General features: G+C 41.7%; 1 protein-coding gene across 1 annotated transcript in view; it reads right to left on the bottom strand.

The window, feature by feature from the left end:
• Positions 1-4,125: 4,125 nt before the first annotated feature.
• The window catches only part of HIF1A (hypoxia inducible factor 1 subunit alpha), a 34,130-nt gene continuing 12,563 nt past the window's right edge, over positions 4,126-25,692 (bottom strand). The window contains exons 2-15 of the mRNA XM_056492547.1: positions 23,488-23,678; positions 22,549-22,694; positions 22,370-22,454; positions 19,090-19,202; positions 17,847-18,049; positions 16,121-16,227; positions 15,805-15,952; positions 14,697-14,917; positions 14,231-14,511; positions 13,594-13,716; positions 12,991-13,379; positions 12,029-12,137; positions 9,232-9,358; positions 4,126-9,087 (exon numbers count right to left, since the gene is read on the bottom strand). Of these exons, the coding sequence (XP_056348522.1) occupies positions 8,936-9,087; positions 9,232-9,358; positions 12,029-12,137; positions 12,991-13,379; positions 13,594-13,716; positions 14,231-14,511; positions 14,697-14,917; positions 15,805-15,952; positions 16,121-16,227; positions 17,847-18,049; positions 19,090-19,202; positions 22,370-22,454; positions 22,549-22,694; positions 23,488-23,678 (2,395 nt within the window). The 3' untranslated portion in view covers positions 4,126-8,935. The remainder of the gene's footprint in view (positions 9,088-9,231; positions 9,359-12,028; positions 12,138-12,990; positions 13,380-13,593; positions 13,717-14,230; positions 14,512-14,696; positions 14,918-15,804; positions 15,953-16,120; positions 16,228-17,846; positions 18,050-19,089; positions 19,203-22,369; positions 22,455-22,548; positions 22,695-23,487; positions 23,679-25,692) is intronic.

Below are 25,692 nucleotides of genomic sequence, written 5' to 3' on the forward strand. Positions count from 1 at the left end.
CTCTGTGCCTAATATAAAATAAATTTAAGCGAAAGCCAAATATAGTAAGAAAAAGAGAAGGGGGGATTTGTTATAAATGACAATGTAGTGTTGGCTTTCATATTTATGTATGAGCCTTTGCAAGTTATTATTAAACACAAAGATTTTCATGTATTACAATTTGTACTTCCTTTTGACTGCATTTTGGTATAGTATAATCTGTCAGTGTATGTGTGCTTATATAAATATGGCTTATATAAATAGTAGTGTGATAAATATATATATTATGTAGCAGGCATTACCATATTATTAAAATAGAAACTATGAAATGTTAAAATGCTTTTATTTGTGTAACTAACTCAAATAATAGTGTGAAACAGCTGTGCTGTTTCTCACATTTGTGGACTGTCTTACCGGAATGACAACAGTGACAAAAAGCAGACACCAGTTGAGTTTTCTTTATTATATTATTCACATAAGCACTGCTTATTGCACGTTAATTTGCAGCTTTACACGAATTACATTATATCATGTATTACGAAGCGGACGGTGTCTGCCTGCGGGAAGGCGCCGAGCAGCTCCGAGCAGCTCCGGGCAGCTCCGAGCAGCTCCGGGCAGCTCCGGGCAGCTCCGGGCAGCTCCGAGCAGCTCCGGGCAGCTCCGAGCAGCTCCGAGCAGCTCCGAGCCTTCCCGCCGGGCCCGCGCCCGCTCCGCGCATGCGCGTCCGCTCCGCCACGGCCCCGCGGCGCGTGCGCGCGGCGCGTGCCGGGAGGCGCCGCTCGCGCTGCCCGTGAGGGAGCGGCGCTGCCCCGAGCCCAACCCGGGGCGGCTGCGGGAGCCGGACCCCGGCGGCGACGGGCGCCCGCTCTGCCCGCCCCGGGCGCTGTACCGCGAGCCCCCGCCGTGGAGGGCGAGCCCGGTGCGCGGCAGAGCGCCTGTCCGACAGCGCATCCCTGGGTGCTCCCGCGGGGATGAGCGTGTCCGCTCGGGCAGGCGCCGCGGTACCACAGCCCCCGAGATGCCGGGGCCGCTCTCGAGGCTCGTGGCCTCGCACTCCCCGCCGCAGTCCCCGCAGGCGCCCCCGGCAGCGAGCTCGGGGGCCGCGACCCGACGGGCTCGGGAGCGGCGCTGTCCCCGCGGGGAGGGCGCCCGGCGGCCCCGCGGAGCGCCCGCAGCCCGCGGCCGCGGGGACGTGACGCGCCGCCACGCTCCGGTGAAGGGCACTGCCGGCCCCCTGCGCCGCTCCCGCCGTGCCCCGGCTGTCCCAAAGCCCCGGGAGCCGCGGGAGCCCCGTTACCGCCCGGGCGAGCGCGGCAGGCAGGGATCAGCCGGCGGCCGCCCCCCCGAGCGGCGGGATGCCGTGCCCTGCCCTCGCCTGCCCTGCCGTGTCACACCGTGCCGTGCCGCCGCTCCCCGCATGCACGGCCACACGTAGGCGGCCGGGGCAGCGGGGCGGGCGGGGAGGGGGCCGCGGCTGCCGAGCCGCACGTAGGGTGGGTGGGTGCGGCCTCGCCGGCGGCGCGGAGCGGGCGGCGGGGGCTCCCTGCCCGCGCTCCCTCGCGCACGTACAGACAGGGGCGAGAGGCTGCGAGGCGGCTGCGGCTCCAGCGCCGGCGTCGGAGAGCCCCGCGCCGCGGTGAGTACGGACCCGCGGGGGCACCGGGGGCACCGGGGGCGGGCAGTGGCCCGGGGGAGCCGCTTCTGCTGCCCGCCCGGCTCCGCAGCCCCTCGGGCGGGGCTCCAGAGGCTTTAGGGACGGGGCTCGGGTTTCCAGGCGCTCTTGCGGTCGGGGCTTGGCTGCGGGTTGTGGCAGCGCTGCTGGACAGCGGCACCTGCGCCGGGAGCGCTCCCAGCTGGGCACCGGGGCGGCCGCGTGCCTGTGACCCGCGGGGTGCGGGCTCGGCAGCTGCGACATCCCCCTGGCAGGGCAAACCCTAACGGGTGACAAACAGCGTGGAGGGAAAGTATGCGCTTGGGATGGAGCCTTGAGTGGTGCCTTTGGGATGATGTTTAAATCTGCAGGAGTTTTCCCAGCGACCCGGTAAAAAATTCACATTTCGCTTTCTCAAATGATCATGCACTGCAAAATGAGTGTTGAATTCTGCTGGCTACGGTACCGTGATGTTCTCCAGTTCACCATTAGCATCAACTCAATGATTCAAAGGTCTGTCCTTTCAGCGAGGCGCATCGAGCTGTCAGCTCCTACAGTGCTCAGGAGCTCCCACAGTACTCCGGGCATGCAAGCATCTTTCCATATTTATTGTATTTCCCAAAAGGTTGCTGGAATGCAACCTTTACAGCCTTTATTAGGAGGTAATCTGCCATCGGCTGAGCAGCAGTTGCCTGTGAGCACCACTGGTTACCAATGTCATTGACTATAGGAACAGAGATATTTGCAGATCTGTTGCATATGAACTGTACAGGGTTTAGCAGGAAAGCTGCACTTGCCAGGGTTTGGTTTACATTTTTTCTTTTTCTGAAAAGACACTTTCGTCTATCATTTGGATTCGTGTTTAGAGATGTAGGGCAGTTCATCCAGTACATGACCCTGACTTCAACAGATTGTACTGATTTTGGAAGAGAATGCCAGCACTGATAGGAAAACAGATACCATGTACTCTCCCCACAATGGATTTAAGGATTCAAAGCCATTTCAAAGCTCAAGTAAGTCAAAACTGACACATCATGGCGTGAGTTCACCCTTACATACATCAAGCCAAGCCCTGTTTAGTTATAGGAGTCATCCCTTAATTTAATAGGAGCAGAGTGCCTCTAAAGTGATTAATTTCTAAAGCTCAGAGTGTGTTTTCTGATTTTTTGCATTTTAAGCGTGCAGTGAGTGGGGTGATTTCTCAGAGATGGTGTTTCAAGGAACCCTGTATGGAATGATTTTTTTTCCTAAGGCAGATGGGGCTGTATGATGCAAGATGTAGTGAGGATGAGGTTGTTGTGCCCATGTGAATGTGCTCTAAGTCTTCCCTTGCAGGAAGTTTGGGTACCATGTAGATAATCAAAATACAGAAGAATAAAACCAAGTAACTGGGTCTCTCTGTAAAATCCTCCTGATGTGGTATTTCAAATTGAATAGAGTATAATTTTTTAGACTAATTAATACTCTACTCCTTTTCATCAACTGTTTTCAGTACTTCAGATTATTCATTAGTACATTTTAGTATAATTAATGCCTTCAAACTAAAAAAAAATACAATAATTGGATGTTGTAAGGAAGAGTGTGCTGGTTACTGCATCTTCTTCATATTCAACTGCTAAACAAAAGGAAATTCTATTTACTCAATTAATTCCTAGGTTATAAGTTGCAATTCAAAAGACATTTATCCTGCACTGATATAAAAAATGGGGTTTTCCAGATGCATAGAACAAAACCAAGTCTTTTTAAAAATACCTTATATGATTGCATTAGAACACATGTTCAAGTTGAAAACCTGAAAATAAATGTTTTAATTGATCTGCATGAAAATAAATCATGGATATATTTTATTAAATAGCTTATTCCACCTTTGGCATGTACAAACCTGTTTGATCCTAGTAACAGGATCATACTCTACTGGCACAAGCCTCCTGCTTTCAGACATGCCAACAAGCATAAACTTTGCAGAAGGTTTTTAATCTGTGCAGGGGGAAGTGGCATTGATTTAAGAGAACAGCAGGAGTCACAAGTTCTTTTCCAGTAATTTGTGTGCACTGACAGGAACGGAAATCACCATTGCTGCTGTGATTAACCAAAGAGGCTCCATAAATGTTCTCTGTCACTCTGGCTCTGGAGTTGTTGCTCCCCCTTTGGCTTCCTCCAGGAAAACCTGCACCATCCCCATATTCAACTTGTTAAACTGCATGTTTGACCTCTTTTGTTCATGCATGTGATCTGCTGAACTCAGGTGGGATAATCACATGTGAATAGGATTCAGCTCATATATAAATATTATATATTTATATTTAATACAAACTGTATGTTTCTGGGGACTGTGACCATGTCTGCTTGATGCCCAAGTTCCTGACAGCAGGCAGTAAAGTCTCAGACCTGCAAGGAGTTTGTTACTCTGCACAGTGGTTTAGTTCATTTTAAAGTCATCTCCAGCTTTTACAACAGGGAAAAGGGATGGACAGAAAGATCACACATGTCACAAATTAGAAACAAACCCTCTCTTTTATTGAATTTTATACCGTTACACAATCAAAAAGAAATACAGTCACAAATACGTCAAAATGTTTCAAGAGAAATATCAATTGCAATACGTTGGTTCCAAAAAAGAATTCCATTAAAATATACCACTTCTTCATGAGAGAATACTGCTATTATTCACAAAATCTACTGTACTGTATAAATCCAGCAGCAAACTCTTTAACTTTTTGGTAACTTGCTCAAGGTAAACAGGGAAGCAGAAAGAAAATGACAACCCATTTCTAGAATCTGGATCAAAACTCACAGTTCTCCAGAACAGAGCTTTTCAGGGAGTTAAGTCATCATGGTATTTTTAATAAAGCTGGATACCCATCTCATGTGGAATTTTTGTGAAAATGAACTTCCTACAAAGTCCTTGTGGTCTGTGAGGTGTTTCTTTGCATGCTGGACACTTGCAGTCTGAGCACCGTGCCTAAGTGCAGTGACATTTGAGTGAGAGGCGTGCCCTGGCCAGGAGCAGGGCAGCAGGCACAGATGCTGACCTGGGGCTTGCCCAGCCTGGCTGACAGGGGCAGGGTGCTCCCAGATCCCTCTGCACCGTTGGGAAAGGTTCACTGGGCAGTGCAACAGGGGAGAACTGTTTAATTAAACTGCTCTTTAAGTAATGGAACATTACTAGTAAATATCCAATAGGTTAACCTGTGATCATCAGAATTATCTGACCCAACAGTTGTATTTCATTGGAAGCAAAGCTGATAATTTCATTCAAACTAAGCTTTAAAACCCTCATCAGTGTTAGGTGTAGATGGTTCTTTTGGGCCCTAATCTGCAATTGTTTAATTCAGTAATTACTTTGGGAGAGTTTAATGTGTGTACATAGATACTATTAAGTTTTGTTTCTCAGGTAAGTTGTTTCTATTAACCCAAAGATCATCAAAGTCCAAGCCAGTCTCACTAGATGGGAGGAAGATGTACTTTAGCAAGATGTACTTTGGACTCCAGGCTACCTTCATTTACTCAGCATCTTACACCCAAGATAAGTTACTGCACAGCCTACTTAAGTGATTTCTGGGGAATTACAGCTGTAGTTAATTTTAACTACTTACAGGTAAAGGAAGGAATTACATAATCCTAAATACTAGTTTAAAAAATCCTTTTTAACAAAATCATCACTTTTGATTAAAACATCAATTAAAATCTCCATGTAAAAACAATAATTATACTGTGCCTTGAAGAAGGCCTGGCTTGACTACTACTGTAGTCAGGAAAATCTGGAAGATAGCTTTATAATTCTCACATAATTAGCATGTTCTATATACAGGAGAAAATACTGTATTCACCCAGTTTCTTCTTTACAACAAGGAATAAATCACAGAATTATTTGGGTGGGAAGGGACCTTAAAACCCACCTAGTTCCAACCCCCTGCTGTGGGCACGGACACCTTTCACTATCCCAGGCTGCTCCAAGCCCCATCCAACCTGGCCTTGGACACTCCCAGGGCTGGGTTATCAACAGCTGTTCTGGGAAACCTGTGCCAATGTCTTACCACCCTCACAGTCATTAATTTCCTCATAATTTCTAATATTGTGCCTCAACATTTTAAAAAGGCAGCAAGTCAGCAAAGAAAGTATGCAAAATCACTAAGAAAACACTTAGAGAGCTATTTGTTCTAGAAGTTTGTACTCCAAATTAGCTCTAGAATCAGACTGTGTGTTCCTGGAGTCTAAAGAGATCCCCCCCCAAAAAAAAGTTGAACAGGGAAAAAAATGAGTAAAACAAATTTTTAAAAAAGCAACTGAAAGGTGTACTTCTAGGTTTTGCAAAGTGGCATCTACATTTAGCAAAGCTCTTACAATGGCAGAGCCATCACTCTTCTTTTTCTGTGCCTTCTTCAGTATCTCCAGGAGGCTTGGTGGGGGGGGGGTGTTTGGTTATTTTTTTCCCCTACAGTAAACCAATACAATGACTGCAGTTCATCACAGTAATCAAAATATTATTATTATGCATAGTAAATAATGTTAGAACTGAGATTTTTAGATGAAACATGGCTCAGTTAAATCCACAGCTGCTGTAAGATCAGAGATGATCAAGGACGTGGATGGGGTTCTGAACAACTTGATCTCATGGAATGGGTCCCTGCCCAGGAGAGGGGTGTGGGAACAAGATGATCTTTAAAGTCCCTTCCAACCCAAGGTATTCTCTGACTCCAGCAGCCTCATGACCATAAATCATATCGGTCACTTCAGTTTGCCTACTCTTTTTAAGACTGATTTTAGTCTGAAAACTTTCTGCCTCTCAGTGCACTGAAAAGAATCTGACAGATCCAAACAGGTCAGGCTTCTCCAAAACACAGCCAAGAGAGTAGCAGAACACCTGTGACCTGTCTCTTGGGAGTGCAAGAGACACTCCAGGCCAGCCCAAAGCTTGGTGGGGCTGTACAAAAGCAGAACCCAGCTGCACTTTTCACCTGCCTGCAAGACTCTCACATAAGCACATAAGCACTCTCACATCAGCCCATGAAGAGCTAAAGCAGGAGAGATGCTCTGAACAGCAGGGGCTTAACTCAACTTCACTATATAAACCTCCTAACTGCTGACAGAGAAAGAAATGCCATGGAAAGAATGCCAGCCCAGACACAGCAGGCAGGGCGGAGCTTTGCTGCTTTTAGCCATGAAAAATGCATTAAAAACATTCACTAGTGAAAATGTTCTCTGCCTGAAGCTTCAGCTGACTTTCCCAACACACCTTCACCTCTCTGTGCAACTTCTGCTCAAAACTTTTACAAGTGTGCAACTAACCTTCTGCTGCCAGTGCCTTATTTTTTGTTAATAGTGTCCTTTTAGTTTGGAAAGTGCTCCTTTCAGTGAAACAGAAATTTAAGAGAACAGGTTAGGCTTATGTACTATGACATGGATTTCAAAACAGTGCAATGAAACCAAAAAGTTTACAACATAAAACCAAAGTAACTCCTGTGATTGATTACTTATATTGAGACAAGTTTTTAAAAAAATAGTTTGGAGAATGCACAGAATATCTTGACCATATTTACACAACACAGGGTTACCAGTAGCATTGTGTTTTATGACAGTAAAATAAGGAAAGTCACTGGGTCAATAGCACAAAAGTGTGGAACAAGTTTCATCAAGTACCAGCTTAATTTTTTTAATCATGGAGTTTTGTGATAGAAATCCATCTCAGATCAATCACTCCTGTGAATTTTACTTTTTCCTGCTTTCCTGTGTTACCTTGATAAAGCTTCCAGAGACAAGCCTTTAGGCTGTTCATAAAGATGAATTCTTTCTGCTCTAAAGCAAAACAAGAATGCTGCCTCCTGGCTGCCAGGTTTGCTCACTGCTGTGATTACAGGTTGAGAAGTGTAACGTCTTTGGCGAGTGGTAGTACAACACTGTCTGGGAGACTTCAGTACTGAACAGGCTCAAATAATTAACCCAGAGATGTCACAATCAAAATAAGGAAGCAGTGATTTCCAATCAGCTCTAAGTTAAAAAGGGAACACGGATGAACAATAACCACTAACAAAAATATAAATTATCTCATTTCTCTCAGATAACACACTCCCCAAAGGGGCCTGGTCCACATATAGTTTATTGATGTAAGAAAACAATACAGTTAGTGTTAGATCCAACCACAAAGAGCAAAAAGAATGAGTGAATGAAGGTTTTGTACAGTACATATAGGAAAATAAGATGTTTGTGACAACTATATATTTCTAAATAAAAAGGCTTCTAAATATATTCAAGTTATTGAAATCTACATGAAAACATATGGATGTTAATAGCAACAAGGTGCATAAAACCAAAACATCAAAATATTGAGCAACTCAATGATGTACTAGATAAAAGTTTGCTAACAATGCAAGATGTTTTACAATCTGCTTGAAATATCACCTATACCACACAGGGTAAGCTGAACATTTAGATTTAAGATCATACACAATATTAGCATTAACTTCAACAACTACAGGCAGGGATTTTTTTTTTTAAGCTGGCAAAGTGACTACTTTAGGAACATCAAACTTTCTCTAAATTGAGAATGTATCAAAAGAAAATGCTGCTAGCCCTTTCCAGATAAAGCCTTTCCTTTGACTAACCACACCCACTGAAGTCAAAAGCATAAGACAGCATTTAAGAACAATTTATATTACAATGTGACTAAAATAATGACATAATCCAGGTTTAAACATGTTTTCATAGGCAAACAAAAGATTTTTCTTAAAAACTAATTTTTATAAATGCAGAATATATTGCATGAGGAACTGCTGGTATTTTTTTAAGAAAATATATTGTGCGATTGTGGCTACAATGCACCGCTGCAAAGCATTGTTGTTTCTTATAAAAACTATTAACATAAAAAACTTACTTGAACATAAAGAGTAAGAGAGCACAAGTCTTCCAACTACCTATGAAAAGCAGGATGGAAGTATTGCCAGTTTTTCCTATGTTGACATTTTACTAATGATAAGTTTTGGTGACCAACTCCCCAGCCAAAAAATAAATATTTTTTTTTAATCAGGTGCATATTTCAAAGCTGCTATTGCAAGTGTGTTTTAAATGTAATGGACTTAAAAGTGTATGTACCAAAGAATTATAAAAATGCACTAGAGTTTGAGTTATTGTTACATAAAGAACATATTAAAAAGACTGTCAAAATAAGTAGAAAGGGGATCAAAACTGAACTAACTGAATTAGTGCAGTACTGTAGCCAGGCTTCTAAAATCAGATATAGAAAATATAAATAGACTGCTTTAGGTGATGATTCACCAGTGTCCAATAAAGAGCAAGTTTTGTGAAAGCTCAGTTAACTTGATCCAGAGCTCTGAGCAGTTCTTCCCCCTGTAGCAGGTTTCTGTTGCCTTGTATGGGAGCGTTTACTTCACAGTCGTAACTCGTGAGTTGGGGGAGTCCGCTCTCATCCATCGACTGCCCTAGAAGTTTACTTGCTATGTCTGGAGAGGGAGGGGAAGGAGAAAAAGTGCACTTTATTCACCATGCTGAACCTCTCCTAGAGCTACATTTGGATAGTTTTGGAGACTCTGTTCTCTTTCACTCAGCCCCCTCCACCCCTCTGCCTAGGAAAGGAAGGTACCAACCAGTTGATAGTAGAATGATTGTCTTTTGCTCCACTCCACCATGACCATTTGTTTTGCATCCCTTTACACGTTTCCAAGCAAGTGATGCATTTCCTCCACTGTCACCTGTCTGCTGGAATAAAGACCCCTAGAAAGAAAGAAAGAAAGAAAGAAAGGAAATGAATCTTCTTTAGTGAATATTGTATCTTTATAACCCTCCAACTCTGTCTTCCAAATGAACAGCTCCCATCACTAAGTATTTATGTGGCATTGTTACAATTTAAAGTGGATTTTGTTCAGAATTTGGGGAGAAATGTATTTCCAATTATACTGACTTGAAAACTGTTTAACAGAAAGCTGAATCAGGTCTCAAGACCTGACTTCCCTTACAGAAAATGATTACAAAATCCTGGTTATCACCAGTTACCATGCTCAAGATTAGAGTGTACATGTACACAAACACACCCATTTAATTGCTGCTGCTCTGGAGTGAGTAAGCATCAGGTTTTCACTGGAGTCACTAATGGCTTTCTGCACTGGAATTAATAGCGCAGGCAGCAGAGTCAGGAACCTCAGTAGGTCGATTCTATCTACACGTTTAGGATGTAAATTCTGCTTGCACTCCAGTTATTGTCACCAAGCCACCTGACCCAAGCCTTGTGGAAAATGCAGTCTTGCACCAGTCTAGTACAGATATGGCTCCTTAGCATATTGTTTCGACAGCAAAACAGAAGATATGGAGATTAGGAAGCTGAAGGGGCTTCATAGAATTGGGACAAGGAAGAAGAAGCTGCCACTGAAACAGATGGGATAGAAGGAAAAAGCATCATTTTAGTATCAAGTCTTCTGGCAAAAGTACTTGAATCTGCAAAGTTTGGTCTTGCTAGTGATACTGACTGCTGCAAAAAGAGGAAAAGGTATTTCAGAACACTGCCATTACCCTCAAAATAGTGAGAAGCATATGTTTTCAGATTATAAAACTCTCGTGTAAGGCAAAAGAGCAGCTGTATAGTAGAAGTTATAGTTAACTCAGAGCTGCAGTTCATAATGAGATTAGCCACCTACATTGCTGCTGCTTGTTTTTTACCATTAATCCATTCCAGCCCTTCATGTTAAGAAAGATATGCCTGTAACTGTTTCAGTGTAATAATTTATATCATTATTTTATAACTTCACTATAATACAATATTTTATAACCTTACTATATCTTGTCCTTGTCTAATTCTCCTATTTTCTAGGAAGCTAAAGTAGTATTCTAGTTTGGTCTTCACTTGTTTTCACTCTTTGCAATATACATCCCAATTCCCTAAGCTAAAATGTTGTGGCAAGTGTTTGTACAACCCTAGAACAGCATGTATTCTAAGCGTGGATTTAACATCATTTCTCTTCTGCTTGTGCCAAAGGCCTGTATATCCTCCCAGAAACCCTTTGTGCAGAGAGAAGCCAAACAGCAAAAGCACTTCTTAAAATAACTCCACTAAGACCCATCTTCATGGAATTCAGCTTCTGACCCTGAGAAACGATCAAAATATTTATAATACTTTTGTCGGATACAGACAAAAAAAAGATTTAGCAAAGGATGAAGTCTGAAGCTGTAAGCAATTAAACTGGCACTAAGCACAGAAGCCTGAACACTATTCCAGCAGTTAACACTGAACTGCTTGTGTTCCGTGCACTTAATGACATCCATGCTGTTTTGAATGCTCAACACTATGAGCTGTAGCACCTCTGCATGAGAAGAGGGCAGTGGAAGGCAGTAATATTTCTTGCAGAGCTGTGAATTCTTACAGGGCTTCCAGAAGCAGCAGAACAGCATGCATGGAAGTGCAAAGCATTCAGCAAATGAAAACAAGACACAGAAAAACTGTTGTCTTATGCCCAGACTATAACGCTAGTACAGGAGCAAGGAGAGTTCAGAGGAAAAATAATCCTGCACTGTAAGACATGGTAGATGACTACAACTATGAGGTGACCCAGTAGAGAAACAAAGAAGCTCAAAGCCTACATTGCAGTAGAGGAATTAAGATTTAAGATTAAGACTTCTCAAAACTTGAGTGGGAATTTGCAGTGAAGATGAGAGAGTGTGTCATGGCAAAGCTCAAGGTTTCACAGTACTGAGAACTGACAGAGAGAGATAAAGATTATAGAGACAGTGTACCCTTGCAGAAAGTAACAAGCTGGATCCCCCCAATCAAGTGACACAAACCTAGAAGTATCTGCAAAGTTTGTTTTGAATAGCTAGGAGAGATGAGGATGAGCTACTCCCAAGTGGCCACGCTAATACTAGAGAGAGCATGCATAAAAGGCAGTGACAGTAACAGAGATTTGCTAAGTTAACATTGGAGCTCTCTTCCCTCACAGTTCACATGGTCTTGTTATCTGCTTAAGTAAAGGAATCTCAGACCCAATGGAAAAATAAAGGCATAGGATGAGTATAAGAACACTAATCTCCCATGTTGACAAATATGAAAACTGAGTTTGAATTCAAAAGTTAAATAAATACAGCAATTACACATTTAAATGTGATGTCTTACATTTGTGCATATACTACTACAGAAAGACATGTTCACAGGAGAGTAAAGAGTATCTTCTACCTAATCAAGAAATGCACTTGGGTGTAGAGGGCACTTTTGAAAAGTTGACAGTAAAAGAACTAAAAGTGGAGCACATATCCATATATAAATTTTACTGTCAATTATCTTTTATCCCAAGATTCCAGTGCTTACCAACAGCTCAACTCAGGAGTCTGCACTGATGCCTCATTTCAGAAATTGCAAGGTTAAAAGTGAATATTTTAAAATGGTAAAACAAAACTCACAATTCCAACTGCCTGAAAAAGTGAACCATCATGTTCCATTTTTCGTTTTCTCTGAGCATTATGCAAAGCTAGCATCTTTGGATTTAGTTCTTCATCCAGTGCAGTAGATCTAAGAAAAATTGATTCAGGCTGTTAAGACGTTTCTACTTTCCTCAGGCCATTCTTCTTTTGTGGACACTTATATATACAAAATCACAGAACTGAATTTATGAACTCCACTATTTTTTGTTCATAAATTGACTTATTTCAACAATTATTTTCTATGAGCATAGCAAATGTTATCCTTTAATCTTGCTGTGAAGCTCAGACTGAGTTTCAACAAAAATTTTTAAATCTGCAGAAAAAAAAATCATAAAAGTTCAGCAGTTCACTTTCAACAGAAAGAAGGCAATGAGGGGTAAGGGAAAGTCTGAATATTTGTATGTACAGATATATCTTTTACATGTCACAAATCTCGTGTTTTACTTAATATAGTTTTCTATTGTGATAAATATCTACTACAGGCAATCCATCACAAAACACATTTAGTTTGATAAGCAGTATCTATTGCTAGATACCTGTATATCTGATATCTGCAGTGTCTGTAGCACAGACTGTAGTTGCCTCTTGCCTCTAACACAGTGGACAAGGAAAGCACCAGAAACATTGTGTGGGTGTAACTAAATTGCCTACTGCATTCTTATAAAGGCTGCACATCAGGTACAAGAGCAAAACAGAATTTTTACAGTAGGTGGCTTTTACATGAGGTGCTTAGATAAAAGCTACCATGAAATTAACTTCAGGAGAGTCTACTAGTAAAAAAAAAAAAAAAAAAAAAAAAAAGGGACTCACTTGATATGCCCAAATTTAAACGTCTCATTTTCTATTCTGAAGAACAGTGAGGATGAACACACAACAGCTGGCAGAATTTGTATCTAATTCCTTGAACAGATACCAAGGCTTAAGCTGCACTTTAAAAATACCTTTTATTCAGAGTGACTGTTAGCAAGCTGGGTGCTCCTGGAGAAGGCTTTTCCGCCTGATCCACTGCTCCTTTGCCCGCCCTGATGGGAGAGGCGGTTCGGCTGCTGCCGCCGTAGGGCGAGGCGGGGGCGCTGCCGGGCTCGGGCGCCGCGCGCGCGGGCGAGGACGGGCCCGCGGCCGCCGTGGCATCGTCCCCGCGCTCCGCCGGCCGCGCCTCCTCCGGCCGGCCCGCTGCCGGCGCGCTCGGCTGGAACATGGCCATGCTGCCTGCGCTCGGCGGGCTGGAGGAGCTGCTCTCCAGCGGCGACAGCTGGTCGAACGAGCGCAGCTGGAAGTCGTCATCCATCGGGATGTAAGGAGCCAACATCTCTAAATCTAAATCGGTTTCCTGGAAGAGACGTGAGGTGGAACTTAGCAGTGTGGAAGAAACCTCAGCTGTGACTTCATCAAGGCTTTTCCTTTTACCAAATCCTTACAATTTTTTTTTTTTATTTTACACTTTAATCAAAATATTACATAAAAAGGGAAGGAGGTTCCTGAAAACATTCTAAAAAGGAAAAGAAGTACACTCAGAATAAGATGATAAAGTTACTGTACATTACCTGAGTAGAGAATGGATTTTTTGCTTCTGTATCTATGGCAAAGAGTTTCTCCACCAATTCCAGTTTGAATTCACTGGCCATATCATTATCCACATCAAAGCAGTAGTCATTGGGACTACTGGGCTGTGAAAACATTTTGAACAGTTTTAGGTTTCTGTCATTGCGTCATTTGGCATAGTTACCTACAGACTCTCAGCAAAATGTTCTAATGTAGAAACTAATCCCAAGCTGTAGATGCACAAATTTAAAAGGGAAAGGACAACCCATTTATCTGTATACATTCAAATTTACCCCATCAGGGAAGCACTTGCTTAGTTGAAACCAGGAAATAGCCTCTACAGTAATCTACTGCAACTACTTTGTTGTTTAGGAAAGTTGTGTCTGAACCAACTGAATGAAAAAGATCAATCCCAAGCTCTTCTTATTTTATCAGATAGCATTGCATCCATTTCCAAGGCTCACTTTAATGAAAAGATATGACAATTTATCAGTTTCTTCAGATCATGGCGTGAGCTGAAGTCATAAGGTAGAAATAATTTCCAATTCCTGTCCTGGCTGCATCCTTAACCAGATCTGCCCCACAAGCCCCAACAGCACATCCATTTTAATGACAGCATATCCAAATTACGAAACTCACCTCAGGTGAACTTTGGCTGGTACTTGCATCAGAAGGGCTGGTTGGTTGCTCCTGCACCTGAGGCATGGTAAAAGAAAGTTCAAGTGGCTCTGTGTTTGGCTCCAGCTTTGATACAACTTCTCTATTGAGTGCAGGATCAGCATTGCTACGAAGTGGCTTTGTAGTTTCAGAGGCAGGTAGTGGGGACATTGCCATATTTATATTCTGCAATTTCTCACTGGATGAGGGGAGCATTACATCGTTATACAAAGGAACTTCATCACATTGTTGTTCATCAGACTCTATAAAAATTAAAAGAAACCATTAACCTAAGTAACAGTACTGTGCGTGTCTATGGACCTCATTAAATTTAAACAGCAGCTGGAATACCACTGGGCAAGTGGTATTGGGAGGTTATTTTATGAAATCCACTATAAAACAGTAACTTTGCTAATTAAAACGCTCTCCAATTTAAACACACACCCACCATTACTGCTGAAATCTAGAGAGATAATTGTGTCTCCAGCAGCTGGGGCCAGCACAGTTAAAGCATCTGGTTCCTGTTTGAGTTTTTCAAATAGGCTGTTGGTATCATCCAGGTCATCTTTACTGAATATTTTGGTCATTTTCATGTCAGGAGAGTCCACTGGTTTCAGCATACACTCAGTTTGTCCAAGGGAAAAAATTAAGTCCTTCTGAACAATTCCACTGTTAAGCAGAGAGGAAGATGACTGTTAAAGAACAACTAAAAGGAATAAATTCTGGCTTAATAGTTTTGTAGGTTGAAACCCACCCACTCTCCCTGGCCAGAAACCCCAAACCAAACCAAAAACACCCCACCAACACATATCCCACAAAATTGTCAGGATAAGAGCTTTAAGAGCTACTTTTTGTTACACCTTCTTTCCTCAAAAGTAACAGACAAAGCAAGCACTAACTGTGATGCAATCATTAAAAAGTAACAAACATAAACATGTTTTTCTGAAAGCATTGAAAAAGAAGACTATTAAAAAAAAGGAAAAAAGATAGGTATTTCTGAAACTACTTTTCTTTGTTTTAAATGAATGTGCAATATCTTGATAGATTTATATTGGGACATTCACTGAAGTTTTGAAAAACTAACTTAGGACTATTAGACATCTGCAGAAGAATAGTCAACCAGTCTGTTCTCAGCTGAAGCTTTCAATTAAAAGAGGAGCTCCAAGGAAGAAAAAGATAGATGGGATTGAGAATGATACCACTACTGCTGCTATGACTCCATGACAAAGTTATTAGTGGAATTAACTGCTCAGGATTTGGGACAAAGATTAGAGAATTGTCTAGAATGCACACAAATACTCAAGTGCTTCCAGTCATACAAAAGAGGCTGGTTCTACACTCACTTGCCTGCAGAGATCCTCTACTGACATCACTAGACCAAAAAAGCATTTTGTTTTAAAATACAATTTCTAATCCTAGGACTGGCAGTATTCTAAGAAAAATTTCACTGGTAGGGAACAGTAACATCATACTCAGCAGGGGATCAGTGCCATCACAATCTGCCTTGGTCTTCAGTAAAAATGATTATAAAGAACACTGAAGTGCACTCAACTTACCTCAACACATAGTTCACACACACTATGCACTGTGGCTGAGAATTCTTAGTGTTGTATATAACAGTTGCTTGAGTTTCAACCCAGACATAGCCACCTTGTTTGGCCAGCATTCTGTACTGTCCTGTTGTCACCTGTCCTTTTGTGAACACTAAAAGCAGAAAGGACACCAGCTTTAATTACAGGCAGAAAAACCCCAGAATTGTTTGAGGTCAGTATTCATTGCAACTAAAAGAAAGCCCTTGTTCTTCTGCTGCTTTCCCCCAGGGCTGTCTCTCATCTCCTGTAGTTTGATGGCTTTAACTTCAGTCTCACTTACTGTCGTGGTGTGTTTTGGTCAGATGATCAGAATCCAGTGCATGATAGTACTCATAGATCGAGCGACCCAGGAGCTCCTCTGGCTCGTAGCCCATCAACTCTGTAATTCTTTAAAACAAGGGAAAAAATTGCTACGTAAAAGCAGACATGGCCCAGCACAAATACCAGAGCATTTGGATGCTTGCACATCTAGAAAAACCCTAAGAATCACTTCCACACATATCAGCAGCAATTTGGTTGACTGGGACTTTTCATTTTGAAATAAATTGCTGTTTTGGTGCTTCATTAAAAGAGAAATTTCAGCAGGCATAGGATTTTACTTCTCACTGAGTATCTATAAATCATGTAGTGGGGATAGGATTAAACCTATTAGGATTAAAATCCCCACTTTTTAAACACTTTTTTCTTTTTGCTTCAAGGTAGACCAGCTACTTACAGACCAGCTTAAGCAAATATGAGAATTTAACAAAATAACAAAGATACACTTCAACAGTTTTAATCCTGCAACCAAGAGAACTCCTCCCACTCAAGCACTGCCTGCTTTTAAGGCAAATGGGATTTCTTCAGTCTCTAGAGGGCAGTGCTAACCAGGGAAGTGCTTGTATTTTGCCCCATTCTAGATGCAGAATGTGACCAAATAAGTACCTTTTACGTGACACCATCAGTCCTAGAAAGGTTGTTACTGCAGAGGTCAGAAATTACCTGCATCAACCTCTTTCTGCATCTAACTGCAACAATTAACTAGAAATTCATTTTATTATAAAGAAAACGGGTAGTAACAAATGACACCAAATTAAAAACAAACAAAAAAAATGAAACAAACTGACCCCAAACAAGAAACCTTGAGCTGACTATTTCCTTCATTTGCATTTATCAAATTTATCAAGCTAAGTTCCCAGAGGATAGGAAAATCAGTCTGATGTGTCTGACTACACCCCTAATTTGCACCAGAACACAAAATCTAATTTTTCAACAGCAGATGTATTGCATTGAAAGTGCAGCTGAATCCTGATCTCCTGAGGAAGGGAGAGGGGGGAAGCAGAATCAATAAAATATATCTGACAAATATTGCATGCAGACTCTTTTCAGTCACCAAAATGCCCCATCTTCAACAAACCTAAAATCCTTTTTTTCATTGGAAAGAAGAATCCATTTCCAGTTTCCTGGAAGAATCTTCTCATTTCAAATTAAATCACTGCCACTATAGTAAAGACCAATTTGAAGAGGCAGTTAACTGAAGGCAAAGGATTTATTCATAGAACCACAGAATGGCTTGGTTAGAAGGCACCTTAAGACCATCCTGTTCCAAACCCCTGCCATGGGCAGGGACACCTTTCACTAGAGCAGGTTGCTCAGAGCTCCACCCAGCCTGGCCTGGAACATTTTCAGGGACGGGGCAGCCACAGCATCTCATCAAGAATTTCTTCCTAATATCTAATATAAACATGCCTTCTATCAGTTTACAACCACTGTTCTGTCACTATCTGCCCATATAAAAAGTCCCTTTTCCTTTTGTTATTCCAAAGTAATAACCCTGCATCCTCCTTAGACCTAAAGATCTGGCTTTTAAGACATCCTGATCAGTTAGGAAAAGCCCAAGTATGCCATCAATGATTGCATTGTCAAGATGAATTAAGTTATTGAGAAGGCAAACATCAGCCAACATGTACCAGCCCTGCAAATATTTCAAATTAATTATTTTTTACAGTATAAATCATGTATCTTACCTTTCATCACAATAGGAAAATTTCATATCAAGACTGTGACGACTGAGGAAGGTTTTACTGTCCAGGGGGACCTCAATGTTTGACGGGTGAGGAATGGGTTCACAGATCAACACCAGGCAGGTCATGGGAGGCTTTTTGTATCCACAGTGAGTCTGGTTCCCACACGTGTCATACACACGGATGTGGCCAGTGCAGTGCAGCACCTACAGGGGAGTTGGAGTTTAGAAAGAGACCAAGTTTGGACTGTCAGAAAACACAATGCTATTTCCACCAGCACACCCAGAGCCAAATCCTTCCCCACCCTTCAAGGGGGCAGTGACAAGGGATGGCTGGAGGAGAGCAGTGTCTTCCTCCTCCTCACCCCACACATCCTGGAATGGGTTCACAGCCCAACTCCTTCCTCAGCACTGGCTGAAGCAACACCAGGCATTGCTGCAGTTCTGTGAACTCTTTTTTTCCAGTCCAGTAATGACAACTCTGATGAGCAGCTCAGCAAAAGGTATCCACAATTTAAATCTAAAAGTTATGGTAATAGTAGCAACCCCCATTTTAGATATTCTGCAGAGGTGATGACAGAGATCAAACACATTCTTCAACAGACAGGAATTTTTACATTTTGTGGGGCTTTCTTCTAACCATTCTGAAGTTCACAGACAGCAGCAAAGAAGTTGTTTGATCCAGAACAATCAAATTCAAATCATAAAAGAAAACTGCAAGCCATAATCCACTGGATACAGTAAAGGTTACTTTGTCCAGAGGAGAAAATGCATTCACTGCAGAAAGTTATCAGGCTGGCCTCTTTTTGTTCCAACTGTTACAAAAGGGAGAGCCAGCAGCTTCAAAAGAATGGCATTGAAGTCCTTCAGAGAGACCTCAACTATCACATTTTCAATGACAAATCAAAAGAAATCAGGGATCAGCATAAGTGATGTCAAATACTTTTTTCCCAGAGAAGGTTTTATGCAAACATATTTGGTAATTATAATTGTAAGTAAATGACCTCTAATTTAAAATGGAAAATTCATTAAAAGTGTTTTGAAAAACTAATTTTAAAACATTGTTTCAGTTACCTCTATGATGTATTCAGCATTAAAATTCACCATAATGAAGCACAATCATTAAATTATAAAGCACTTAGTGAAATTCAAGCTCGTTACATGAAGCAAAAATGTTGAAATACAGTGTTATGACATCTGAAGAGGAACCTGCCAAAACTATGCAAATAATCCTTTGCATTAGTTACCTTCCATGTAGCAGACTTTATATTCACTGTTCTTCCCCTGCTAGTCAGTGTACACTTCATTCTGAGAAAAAAGCTGCGCTCCGTGTTCTGCTCTTTGCCCTTTTTCACAGGACCTAGCAGAAGCAAACAGCAAACCAATTATTAAAACATCTGGATCATCTTCCAAAGGTATTAAAAAACTCCACAAACACATTATAGAACTCTAAGACTAAGGGAAAACCTCAAAAAATAAACTGAAAAGATTCATACACCTAATAGCACTTCTGATAATGGCATTTTTCAGAGCAGGTTTTACTATCAAGTAACAGAAAAATCCTGAAGTTTCACAAAGTTACAGAATGGTTTGTGTTGGAAGTGACCTTAAAGACCATCTGGTTCCACCCCTCCTGCCATGGGCAGGGACACCTTCCACTACCCCAGGTTGCTGCAAGCCCTGTCCAGCCTGGCCTGGAACACTGCCAGGGATGGGCAGCCACAGCTTCTCTGGGCACCCTGTGCCAGGGCTCAGCACCCTCACTGGGAAGAATTCCTCCCCAAAAACCACAAAACCCTGCCCTCTGTCAGTGGGAAGCCATTCCCCTTATCCTGTCACTCCAGGCTCTTGTCCAAACTCCCTCTCCAGCTCTCTTGGAGCCACTTTAGGTACAGGAAGGGACTCAAAGATCTCCCCAGTGCCATTTCCTCTCCAGGGTGAACAATCCCAGCCCCCTCTGTCTGTCCTCACAGGAGAGACTTCTGATGCAGCCCAGTTTCAATGCTTTAACATCAGGACTGTATCTGTTTATCTCCACACTCCCAGATTTCAGGAAAAAGGAGGAGGAAGAAAGAGAGAACAACTGGAAATGTAATATATTTTAAAATTGTGACAGAGGACAAGAAAAACATATGTAGAATAAGAAGCCCTGTTGAGGTGGTTTCCACTGAAATGCATCAGTAATTCACTATAAGGAGGTTCAAACTAAGCACCTTTTGGGCTTGTTGCTCTTCAGGACTGCAAGTTTTTCAATTCAAAATTAACAACTCAGCTTTTATATGCATCCAAATATTTCCAGGGTGATTTACACTCTTGGATTAAACAGGAACCAAGTTTTTAAACACATTACTAACATTCTCAAGAGAAAAAAAAAACTTGAGAAACCCTAATACAAATCAACGTTGGCAGCACTTATTTTTTAGCCTCATTTGCTACCAGCAGGCTTTAAGTTTTGCCTGCACAGGGGAGATCCTGACAGATCTCTGCCCACAATAGTGTAACTACTAGTTATGCTATTGTGGGCAAAGAAAATGTAACTGATGCTATCAGGAGAGCTGTAAGCAGCTCACAAAGTGTGCAAGGAGGAAATGCAGCACCCAGGAGAAGGAGCAGTGGAAGAGCCAGTTTGCTGAGGCTTGCTAAAGAGCAAGGACCAAATCGTGGCAGAGGGGGAACTTTAAAACATATGAGCTTACTTCTGATATAAGTTTATACAATAATTTGCTCTCATCCTCCACAGACAATTCTTCATGGTGGCTTGCACTGCAGCTACTGGCTTGACAAAATTAATTAGAAAAATGTTAAAGCCCCTATGCTAACTTGTTTATTGCTTCTAGCAGAGGAAAAGTCTAAAGGGCTCAAGCATATCTTATGCTACCTTAAAATAACTTTGATAATAGGGGAAGTGGAGGAGAAACTAAAGCAGAATTCACAGAAACAGCAAAAACTTCTTTAATTCAGTAAGTTTTAAGATTTAAACCAATCTCAAAATTGATAGCTGAAGATCACACATCACTGTTTCAAGTCTGATGCAGAGGCTCTGCTTTGAGAAACAGCTGTAAAATATGGAGCAACTTTCAAGTCTGATTCAGCACCAGACATCATTATTTTAAATGGTCAGCTTTGAAAGTTTAAAAAACAGCTTCATAAAATGAGAATGCAGTTCTGTTTCTGCCAATTGCATTTACATTCACTTGCACAGTCCCAAAGGGGAATATTTAATACTCAGTTCAAAACCAAATAATTCCACTGATGTAAGAGCTGCAGTAGAAGTCAACCTGGGAATACTAATAAATATAAAAATGTAGTATTACTACTGTAACTTAGACTTCTGTCTGCCAATGTCATTTGCAAAACAGCTTTTGTAATAATGCTTTCCAGACATCTGATTCCAGTCTGGCCAATTTAGACATGCTTGAGATGGTTTGCATGCAACTCAGTGATATGACATTTTTAAGAATAAGCTTTTGCAACAAAATCAGGTTTTTTACACTGCTTTAGGAAATTGTTCCCCCACCCCCAAGATGCATTACTGTATTCCAAAGGGGGAGAAGTCTAATCTAGCCTTAGAAACATATTTCAATTCTAAGGGCAGATAAGTTTACAAAATGCTTACAAAATCAAAGCCGGGCCCTAAATGCTACAGTATCTTATCAGGTCCTTTCCACAGAATTTAACTAGGATGACAACATAAGACTTACACAACATATGCAGTACTACAAGAAAGCAGAGGTCAGGTTTATTAATTTATCACTATCTCAATTCAGAGTCCATATAACCCTCATTTCATGAGAGAGGAAATAGAGGTCAGATTTTGGGCTTCTAACTACGGAGTAAAGCAGATTTGTTTGGAGGCATGCAGGCTGCCAAGTCTTTATAGCCTTTATCAAATCTTTAGAAGACATAAAAGCTGTAAATCATGAGCAATTGTTAAGTTTCAAAGCATACAGCACATGTAAACAGTGTTCTGTTCCCTCAGATGGAGGAAAGAAGAGCCAGAATGTGAAAATACACCAATTTCATGCACCAATTAAAAGGTACAGAGAAGCATCAGCCCCAAAGTCCTTTTTGCTGTTCAAGTATTCCCAGATTAGTGTCTTGGTGTCCTAAAATTTAAATACAGTATCTTTTTCTTTTGTTTTGGGTATACCACCACAGATTTTTGGAAGAAAGCATTTGTTCTCAGCTGTGCTGTAAAAGCAAGGCCAGACCAAGACAAATGCACCAACTGAGCTTCTCCATGTCACTCTACAGCAATTGCTTAAAATCATTCTCATTCAACCTACTTCTAATTTCCTGTAAGCATTTATTCTTTCAACCCTCAAGAACTCCATTTTGGTAATTAATTTTGTTAAAGAATCCTAATGAAGTCTCATTTCTTCTACAATTAGGATATAGCCAAAACATTTGGGTTATTCTTGTTGTTTTTTAACTCAACACCATTTTCTGGCAAATATCCAACTGTATTAATGCCAACAGAAAATATTCAAAAGTAAATTGAATTGATTTTTTTTCCTCTCTTCTCACCATTTCTGTGTGTAAGCATTTCTCTCAGCTCCTCGTGGTCACATGGATGAGTGAAATCAAATACACTGTGCCCCGTCAACTCAAACTGCAAAAATTAAGAGGTATATGAGTGTTTAACTTCACATACAAAAAAATGGAACAGCTTTTTGAAACAGTCTTAGGAAATGTCAGTATTTCACCTGAGTGAGTCCCATACACTTGTTCACATTTTCAGACATGTAAATCATGTCCCCATCTTCAGACAGAACCATGACAAAGCCATCAAGAGCTTTCAAGTAGAAACAGTTCAGTTCCTTCTCCATTTTGGCTTCTGTCTCCAGCTCACCTGCAAGCAGCCACATATTTTTGTTTAAGCAAACACCAGCCATTCTTTACTTACCAGCAGGAATGACTTCTGGCACCAGTCTGCAAGGAGTCAATCTTGCAGGACCATTCAAAACCAGTATAATTCATTTAGATAAATGATCAGTTCAATTCTTCAAGCTCTAGTAAAGGTATCAGAAATCACAGAAAATCAGAGTGATGTTACCCCTCTGTGCTGTCATATATTCACCAATAAACCTTCCACCTTAAGGAAAAGTTCTATGGGGCAAAAAATTTACCACCCATCTCAAAAGGCATTTGAAACTTCTCTCAGGGGCTTTCTGGAACAACACATCCTCAGCTGACTTCACCTCCAGAGGAGCACATCACAGAAACACAATTCACAAAACTGTTCCTTGCAGTTTATATTAAGGGGACACAGCTATAGTTAGTTCAGCCAATCCTGAACCAATTACCTACAGTCAAGAAAGCACAGCTGGAACAACAAGTTTAGGGGGAAAAGAAGTTTAAATGGAGGGATCTAACTGTGAGAGAATGGTGAAATGAGGCTGAAAAGGGCACTACAGCTGTGATAAGGCAACCAGGATCACCTGAATAGAAGGGAAAAAATCAAGTCTATTCAACAGTGAATTTTTCTCGTGTCATTGCCAACAGCTGATTTCTAGTGTAAGATCTCCCACCTTCCCAGAGAATGGACACAGCTAACAATGCATTCATTTATTTTCCAGCTGACAGGTGTTACAAACAGATTTTTCCTCAGCATCCCTCCCAGCCGGTGGCAGGCTGCCCCTTACCAGCATCCAGCAGCTTCCTCATGCGCAGGTAGCTGATGGTCAGGCGCATGATGGACGCCTTGTCCAGGTGCGCGCTCACCGTGTGCGGCAGGGGCAGCTGGTGAGCCAGCTCATAGAACACCTCCGACTCCTTGCTCCTCCGGCACCGCGCCGCATCCCTCGACTTCTCTTTCCTGCGTTCCGAGCTAATCCTAGAGAAACAAAGTTTCAGGTGAAACTTGCCCAGCGGCCAAGTAAATCAGTTGTGAAAGTTGAATAATGTAAAGACTCAGTTTAAAAGAGCAAGTGTAATTCTTTGTATCAACTTCTGCCCGGGTTAAGCTTTGCCAGAACTAAATTCAAAAAGACAACTTGGGTACTCAGAACCCTTCCTGCTTATCTCTTCAGTGCTGCCTCTCCAACCTCCAAACCCTGACCCTTCAAGTCCATTCAACAAACTACACAGTAGGTAATTTCCAGCTCAGTGCTCCAGCATCACGTATCATGTACATTCTCCAAGTTCTTACTTTTTACTGTCCTTACAAAGCCCACCTAACAGGTCAGAGAAGCAAGGCTACTCATTTAAGATGAGATATGCTGCTTTTCAAGCAATCCAGAAAGTCCCTTTCCTAAAACCATTCTATGACGATTCTGATTCACTCTTTTTCCAGAAAAGCCCCTTCCAGATTCTCCCCTCTGCTGGAAAGCAATGTCTCATCCTCCTTCCACTGCCTCTGTAGACCTGCCTCCTCCAGAACATGAGCTAAAGAACAAATCACTGAGAGAAAGCACTGAAATAGTTAAAGACTGTCAGTAAAACAGAGAATTCCCCCTTTTCCCAACACCCACTTCTGCCTCATGGATCTGGTCAGATGAGCTTTGAACTAAACATTTTCACATGGGAGCTCCAAATTTTTTGCACTTTCAAAAAAGCACTCAGTGCTGCTGTGTTTAAAATGAACAATACAAAACCACACACTATTATTATCCAGTTTTGTTTTTGTATATTTACATCATCTGAAGGCACCCTTGTCTTCATTTTGCACTCACCTGAGACACAAAAAGGCAGTTTGGGAATTAGTTTTTCTAAAAGCCATCTACTACCACTGCCAAATTCACATTGCTAAGTCTGTGGATGTGTGCAAAAGTCTTTTTTAGTTAGCACACATCTTGTGAGAGGTATCACAAATTATAGAGCAAAACAATTCATGAGCTAATGATCCCTGGGACATAATGAACCAGATACAAAGAACCAGAAAATGGTTTGGGCTGGAAGTGACCTTAAAGATCATCCAGTTTCAATCCCCCTGCCATGAGCTGGGACACCTTCCACCATCCCAGAGCTCAGAGTCCCATCCAACCTGGAACACTGGAACAGGGCAGCCACAGCTCCTCTGGGCAAGCTGTGCCAGGGCCTCACCACCCTGAGTAAAGAGCTTCTTCCCAATATCTAATCTTAACTCCCCTCTTCAGTGTTAGCAAACACATACCCAAAAAACACATTTTCAGTCCTTCACCTGCTGTGCTACCCACAGTGGCCAAAACCTTGCTTAGTTTGTGCAGGAACACGGGTGTGACAATACTGTGTTGGATGTTGGAAGAACAAATGCCTTGACACATGGAAGAAGTTTAATAATCCATGAAAAAGACAGAGTAAGCTATCAGAATCTCTTTTACAATCACCTTCCTTTCTACCAACCTGATAAAACTATATGCCATCCCCACCATCCTCTCCTCCTACTCCTGCCACTGCCAGCAGAGAAAAATTATTTCTGTAGAATGAAAAACATTAATAGATTGACATAATAATAGCAATAAAGACCTTTGGAAAACTAACTTATGGGAATTATAATTATAAAAGACTCTGGACATACAACAGTCCCATTGATTCCTGTGAATATAAGCTCATGCCCCTCAGAAGGGCAGCCTAAAGTATCTGACAATATTTCCCCATATTTCAGATTTCTTCACACCGAATTTCCCTGTGACAACAGATGTTCCTGTTGTAGTGATGGATATCTTGGTCTGAGAAGCTTGAGGCTCCTGACATACAGGTATATCTGGAAAGAGCCATTATGAAAAGTCTGACCTTTAACAATACTGCAAAAATATTTCAGCTATTTAACCTGACTGATTAAATATTTATTACTGAAGACACGCCTCAAGGACCTTTTTACTTGGTGGAAAACTAAGGGTAGAGGTGAAAAAAAAATCTGGATTCTCTTT

The sequence above is a fragment of the Oenanthe melanoleuca genome, chromosome 5, assembly GCF_029582105.1.
Source record: "Oenanthe melanoleuca isolate GR-GAL-2019-014 chromosome 5, OMel1.0, whole genome shotgun sequence".
Taxonomy (NCBI): Eukaryota; Metazoa; Chordata; class Aves; order Passeriformes; family Muscicapidae; genus Oenanthe; species Oenanthe melanoleuca.